Here is a 6,203-nt window from a genome sequence, read left to right as displayed (position 1 = left end):
GCTCCCTGTTTTTCCTTCCTCCGGGCATTGTGGGCGGACGCTCCGTGCCCGGCTCCACCTCTGATGATTTTGCTCCAGGATCTTCCCTCCTGCCATGGCCCCGACTGACCCCGTCCGGGCTCAAAGCCTCCAGGAAATTCCTCTCATCTGCCAGGTGCCAGAGGCAAAAGCTTTTCCCAGCCCCTGGGAACCTCTGCCAGGTGCTCCTGCTGCAGGGGGAAACTGGGGCACACGAGCTGCAGCCTCCAAAGCCGGGACTGCCCCGAAAATCTGAGGGGAAATACACCAGGAATCAGAGCTGGAACTGCAGTTCCATGGAGCTTGCCTGGGTTGTGTCAGGATTTATTTGGCTGCCTCGGGCTTTGGGGTGCCCGGAGGTGTCGTGGCCCCGAGGGGTGGCACAGGTGGCCCCGAGGGGTGGCACAGGTGGCACAAGGGGTGGCACACACAGGTGCCACCATCCACCTGCTGCCCGCTGTGGGGTGCGGGGCTCGGCGCGCCAGGGGCCGGCCTGGCCTGGCTGGGCTGGGAGGAGAAGGCTCCGTGCTTCTGCCGTGAGTCACCGGGCGGCTTCTCCCGCCGTGTGCCCGGGAGGGGCCCCGCGCCCCCTCCCGCACCGCTGCTCCCGGCGTTTGGGGCTTCCCCCGCACTGGGCAGCGCTTGCGGGACCCCAGAACCCGCAAGAAGCCCAGAACCGCCCATCCCTGGCGGGGTGGCCGGGTGGGTACCCCCGCCCCAACGCTGAACCTCTGGGGTGCCTCAGGCCGCCCCCCGTCCCCGTCCGCCCGCGGAGCTCCCGGGCTCCCCCCTTCCCCACCGGCGGTACCGGACGGCGCGGGGCCGAATGCCGGGACCCGCGGGCTCGGGATGAGCGGAATGCCGGGCCCCGAGGGGCGGGATGCCGGGGCACGGATGCCAGGGGAGGGCGGGATGCCGGAGTGGAGGGCGGGATGCCGGAGCCGGGCCGGGCGCTCGGGGCTCTTTCCCGGGCCGCTCCGGCCCCGGCGCTCCGGGCCCGCCCGGACAAAGTCCCTGCGCCATGAGCGGGGCCCCGGGCGGCCGCCGCCCGACCTTCCCCGGGCTCCCAGGTAGGGCCGGGGCCGGGGCCGGGGGTTTTGGGGAGGCTCGGGGCGCTCGGAGCCCCGCACCCAGTGTCGGTCCCCGCAGGGGAGCGGGTGCTCGAGGAGGCGGCGGGCGCCCGGCGGCGCCGCGGGAACGGCGGCGGCTCCGTCCCGGGGACGCTGCTCTGCACCAACCGGCGCCTCGCCTTCCTGCCCGGCCAGGTGCGACGGGAACACCGGGAACACCGGGAACACCGGGAACGGGACCGCGGGGCCCCGCGCCGCCTGCGCGGGGGGATCCCTGCCCCGGCGCGACCCCATGCCGGCACATCCCGATCCCATCCCGACCCCATCCCGGCACATCCTGATCCCATCCCGGCACATCCTGATCCCATCCCGACCCCATCCCGGCACATCCTGATCCCATCTTGATCCCATCCCAGCGCATCCTGATCCCATTGCGGCCCCATCCCAGCGCATCCCGACCCCATCCCAGCGCATCCCGATCCCACCCCACCGTACCCCGACCCTCGGCTCAGCCCCACCCCGCCCCTGCTCCCATCCCAGCTCTATCCCAGCCCCTCCTGGCTCCTTGACTGCAGAACCGCCGGGTTCACCCCGGGAACTCCTCGCTGCAGGACATAGCGGGGGACAAGGGACATAGGCGCCGATGTCCCACCCCCAGTTCCATCCCCACCGCCCCTCCTGGCACTGGGGGGGACACTCCGGGGCAGTTCCCAGCCCTCCCCGCTCTCCCGCAGGCTCCTGGCTCCCGTGGCCTCCTCCGCTCCGAGGACGAGGTGGCCCTGCCCTGCATCCACAAGCTGGTGGCAGGTACTGGGGACACCTGGGGACACGCGGGATGAGCTGGGCGGGTCCCGGCGCTCCGCTGGCCCTGACAGCCTCATCCCCCCGACCCCAGCCAGCAGCTTCTCCAAGCCTAAGGTGCTCACGGCCAACTCCACCCTCAAGTTCATCCCGGAGGAGCTCGCCGTGTTCTGCCGGGATTTCCGCCTGCTCCGCTTCTCCTTCCCCGAGAACGGTTTGGCCCCGCAGGCGTTCCGGGTACGCCAGGGAGGGGCAGAAGGGCTGGACCCCCGCTCTGGGGTACCCCGCGGTTCTGGGGAAGCCTGGGGGGCGCCCACCTCACAGCCCAGCCCCGGCTGCCCTCGCAGGTGGCCAATGCCATCGCACAGGCACGGGAGGCGGCTGCGAGGCTGGGGGATGCTGCTGATGGTTGGGCCAGCTCTGGAGAAGCCATCCCAGAGGAGGAGGAGGATGAGGATGAGGATGAAGGCTCGTCCACCACGCTGCTCTTCGAGAGCCTGCGGGACTGGGAGGAGGAGCTGCGGCGTCTCGGCGCTGCGGGCTGGAGGGTGAGCGCCGTCAATGAGCGCTTCGACATGGCCCCGAGGTACAGCCCCCAGCGCTGCCTGAGCCCCCCGAACGGCGCCTGAGATTCTGGAGGACCCCACCCCGTGTCCCACCTTCCCACAGCCTCCCCCAGTACCTCTGGGTGCCCAGTGGGCTGCTGGACCACGACCTCAAGAGAACCTTTGCCCACTTCCAGGAGCGACGGGTGCCTGTGAGTGCCTGGGCGGGCCCTGGCAGGGCGGGGGGCACTGGGGAACGTGGGGGTGTCACCCCCGTTTCTCTTGCAGCGCCTGTGCTGGCACCACCCGGGAGGGGGGGACCTGCTGAGAGCTGCCAGCTTCCACCCAGCCTCAGAGCCGGGCAGCGAGGACGTGAGGTGGGTGCCAGGGGCTCTGGGGTGGTGGCTGAGGGTTTGCCCCGGGGCTGGCACCACCTGGGGCTCCCGGGCTGGCACCTCCCTGTGCCCCCGGGCTGGCACCACCTGGGGCTCCCTGTGCCCCCCAGGTGCCTGGAGGAGCTGCTGCTGGGGGGCCGTGGGCCCTGTGTGTTGGCTGACACGGCTGAGCTGCCCACTCTGGCTGACATCCAGCTCGCCCACCTGAGGCTGAGGGCGCTCTGCCTGCCAGGTAAGGGGCACCAGGGGGACATTGGGGACCCCCTAACCCCCCTGGGGGGGCTGGGATTTCCCCCCTCTGAAACCCCATCCCGTGGGATGCAGGTGCAGTGGCAGAGGAGAAGTGGCTCTCGGCCCTGGAGGGGACACGCTGGCTGGACCATGTGCGGTGAGCAGGGGACTTTGGGGTGCAGGGAGGTATTTTGGGGTGCAGGGAGGTATTTTAGGGTAAATTCACCCTAAATCCCATGGTGGAATGTCCCACCTGGCACCATGGGGTGATGGGGGCATTATGGTGGGTGCATGATCCACCCAAATGTGTGACTGTGACATTTTGGGGGTGCCCTGAACCCCTGTTTTTGCCCCCCAGCTCTTGCCTGAGAAAAGCAGCGGAGGTGGCGTCGCTGCTGGTGGGGAAGCGCTGCTCCGTGATCCTGCAAGGTGGGGGCTGGAAAAAGATGGGAGGGGGCTGCAAAGGGACCCCCCCCTCACTGCTCTGTCCCCTCAGAACCCTCAGACCGGGACCTGAACTGCCTCCTGGCCTCTCTGGTGCAGCTCCTGGGGGACCCCCACGCCCGCTCCCTGCCCGGCTTCCAGAGCCTGGTGCAGAGGGAGTGGGTGGCAGCCGGGCACCCCTTCCCACGGCGCCTGGGGCTGCTGTGCCAGGACAGCCCCCGGGAGGAGGTGAGACCCCCGCTCCTGTCCCATCCCCAACCCTGAGACCCCTGCTCCTGTCCCATCCCCAACCCTGAGACCCCCGCTCCTGTCCCATCCCTAACCCTGGCAGGAGGTGAGACCCCCGCTCCTGTCCCACAGACCCTAACCCTGAGACCCCCGCTCCTGTCCCACAGACCCTAACCCTGGCAGGAGGTGAGACCCCCACTCCTGTCCCACAGACCCTAACCCTGAGACCCCCACTCCTGTCCCACAGACCCCAACCCAGGCAGGAGGTGAGACCCCCACTCCTGTCCCACAGACCCTAACCCTGAGACCCCCACTCCTGTCCCACAGACCCCAACCCTGGCAGGAGGTGACCCCACCCCATCCCCTATTTCCCCCCCAGGCCCCCGTGTTCCTGCTCTTCCTGGACTGCACGTGGCAGCTCCTGTGGCAATTCCCGGCGGATTTTGGCTTCACCGAGGCTTTTCTGCTGGCGCTCCACGACAGCAGCTTCAGCCCCTACTTCAGCACTTTCCGCTTCAGCTGCCAGCGCCAGCGGGGCCGCAGCAGCCTGGTGAGGGCAGGGCAGCAGTGCTGCACCCCCAGAGCTCCCATTTCACCCCCTTTTCCCCTCAATTTTAGTTTCTCTATGCCCATTCCAAACTGGGCACAGGCACCCCCAAACCCTCCCATTTTACTCCTTCTTCTCCTCACTCTGTTTCTCCATCCCCACTCCAAACTGGGCACCCCCAAACCCTCCCATTTCACCCCTTCTTCTCCTCACTCTCAGCTCCCATTTCACCCCTTCTTCTCCTCCTCACTCTCAGCTTCTCCATGCCCATTCCAAACTGGGCACGGGCACCCCCAATCCCTCCCATTTCACCCCTTTTCCCCCTCAATTTCAGTTTCTCCATCCCCATTCCAAACTGGGCACCCCCAAACCCTTTCATTTTACTCCTCTTCACTCTCAGCTTCTCCATCCCCACTCCAAACTGGGAACCCCCAGATCTCCCATTTCACCCCTTCTTTTCCCGCTCCGTGCCTCAGTTTCCCCATCCCAAACCTGGAACTGATTTCCCCACCCTTCCCCTGCAGCCCCGGCTCCCCAGCCAGACCTACCGGCCCATGGGGGGCTGGCAGGACCCCGGGGGGCACAGGGGAGACCCCTGGCCCTGCAGCTTCCCCCCGGTGTGGGCCTGGGGCCGGCGCTACACCCGGCAGCAGCGGGAGCAGTTCCGGAACCCTGCGGGACCCCCCGGCCCTGCTGGGCCCCTGACCCCGAGCACGGTGAGTGGGGCTGCCCTAGGGGGGCTGCACTCTCCCATTTTCCCTCATTCCCTATTATTTCCTCCCATTTCCCAATTCTTTCAGCCCCTTTTTATTCCTATTTTTTCACCCCATTTTTCCCCTCCCTGTTTTCCCTTCAAGGGAAAATCCCAAAATGGGATTTTTTGGTTTTTTCCCCTTTTTTGTTTTCCCCTATTTTTTCCTAATCCCAGTTTTGCTCCTTCCCCAGCCCGCAGAGCCCTGCCCGGGGGGGGAGCCCAGGCTGGTGCTGACTCTGGCCAAGGGCTCCTTGTGCCCCCACCCCCTGCCCTGGTGGAGCCGCCCCCCACTCCGGGGGTCCCCCTCAGGCAGCCAGGGGACACTGGGGGGGCTCTTGGGGACGTGCCAGCCCCCCCCGGGGCTGCTGCTGCCCTGCACCGCCGGGCCCTGCGTGCGGCTCTGGCACCGCTGCTACCTCAGGGGGCTGCCCCAGGAACAGGTACGGGGAAACTGAGGCACGGGGGGGGGCTGGGGGTCCTGGTTTGGGGGGGCCCAGCCCTGTCCTGATGTTTGGGCTGGGGGTGAGGATGGATTTGTGTCTGTCCAGCGAATGTCTGTGTGTCCATCAGGGGATGGATGGATGGATGGATGGATGGATGGATGGATGGATGGATGGATGGACGGACGCCATGTCCATCCATCCTACCCTGCCCTGCACTGGACATTCTGGTCCCCATGTTCCCATTGCTGTGTCCCTCTCCACCCTATCCCATTCTGGTCCCCGTGTTCCCATCCCTGTCCCGTGTCCTGTGTCCCCACCCCGTGCTGGACGTGCTCTCCTTGCAGCGTGGGCGCTTGGCCCCATCCCTGGCCGGGCTGGCTGAGGAGCTGCAGCTGCTCCAGGAGCGGCTCCGTGCCTGGAACCTGCGGAGACCCCACTGAGACCCCGAGGACACCTGAGCCCACCCCAGGATCGCTCGGGCCTTGGGGGCTTTGAACATCCCGGTGCCTCCGGCTGCTGCCCACAGCCGCCCCCGGCTACCTCTGGGTGCTTGGTACTGCCGGGAAGGGCGGAGCGGCGGCTCCCGAGGTGTCCCCGATGCCGGACGGACGCTGCGGGGTCTCGGTTTTCCATTAAATTTGTGCTGCCTCCATGAGGCTCCAGGAACTCAGGGATGGGGACTGGAATGGGGACGGGATGGTGACACTGCGGGAGCCCAGATCTGGGA

The 6,203-nt window shown here is 67.4% G+C and overlaps 1 protein-coding gene across 1 annotated transcript; it reads left to right on the top strand.

Moving 5' to 3' along the window:
• The first annotated feature begins 551 nt into the window (after nt 1-551).
• MTMR11 (myotubularin related protein 11) lies at nt 552-6,142 on the top strand. Its single transcript, XM_071417319.1, is given in 15 exon segments — nt 552-1,108; nt 1,110-1,283; nt 1,823-1,895; nt 1,984-2,126; nt 2,237-2,475; nt 2,559-2,646; nt 2,723-2,811; nt 2,940-3,061; nt 3,154-3,217; nt 3,419-3,489; nt 3,557-3,732; nt 4,112-4,282; nt 4,804-4,995; nt 5,225-5,473; nt 5,821-6,142. Coding segments are annotated over 15 exon segments (2,157 nt in total). The 5' UTR covers nt 552-898; the 3' UTR covers nt 5,917-6,142.
• Nucleotides 6,143-6,203: the final 61 nt, after the last annotated feature.

This window comes from Agelaius tricolor, unplaced genomic scaffold (genome assembly GCF_023055355.1).
Source record: "Agelaius tricolor isolate 1412-34295 unplaced genomic scaffold, bAgeTri1.0.p SCAF_69, whole genome shotgun sequence".
Lineage (NCBI taxonomy): Eukaryota > Metazoa > Chordata > Aves > Passeriformes > Icteridae > Agelaius > Agelaius tricolor.
The sequence above is the reverse complement of the archived record's forward strand: the minus strand, read 5'-3'. Positions and strand labels throughout refer to the sequence as shown.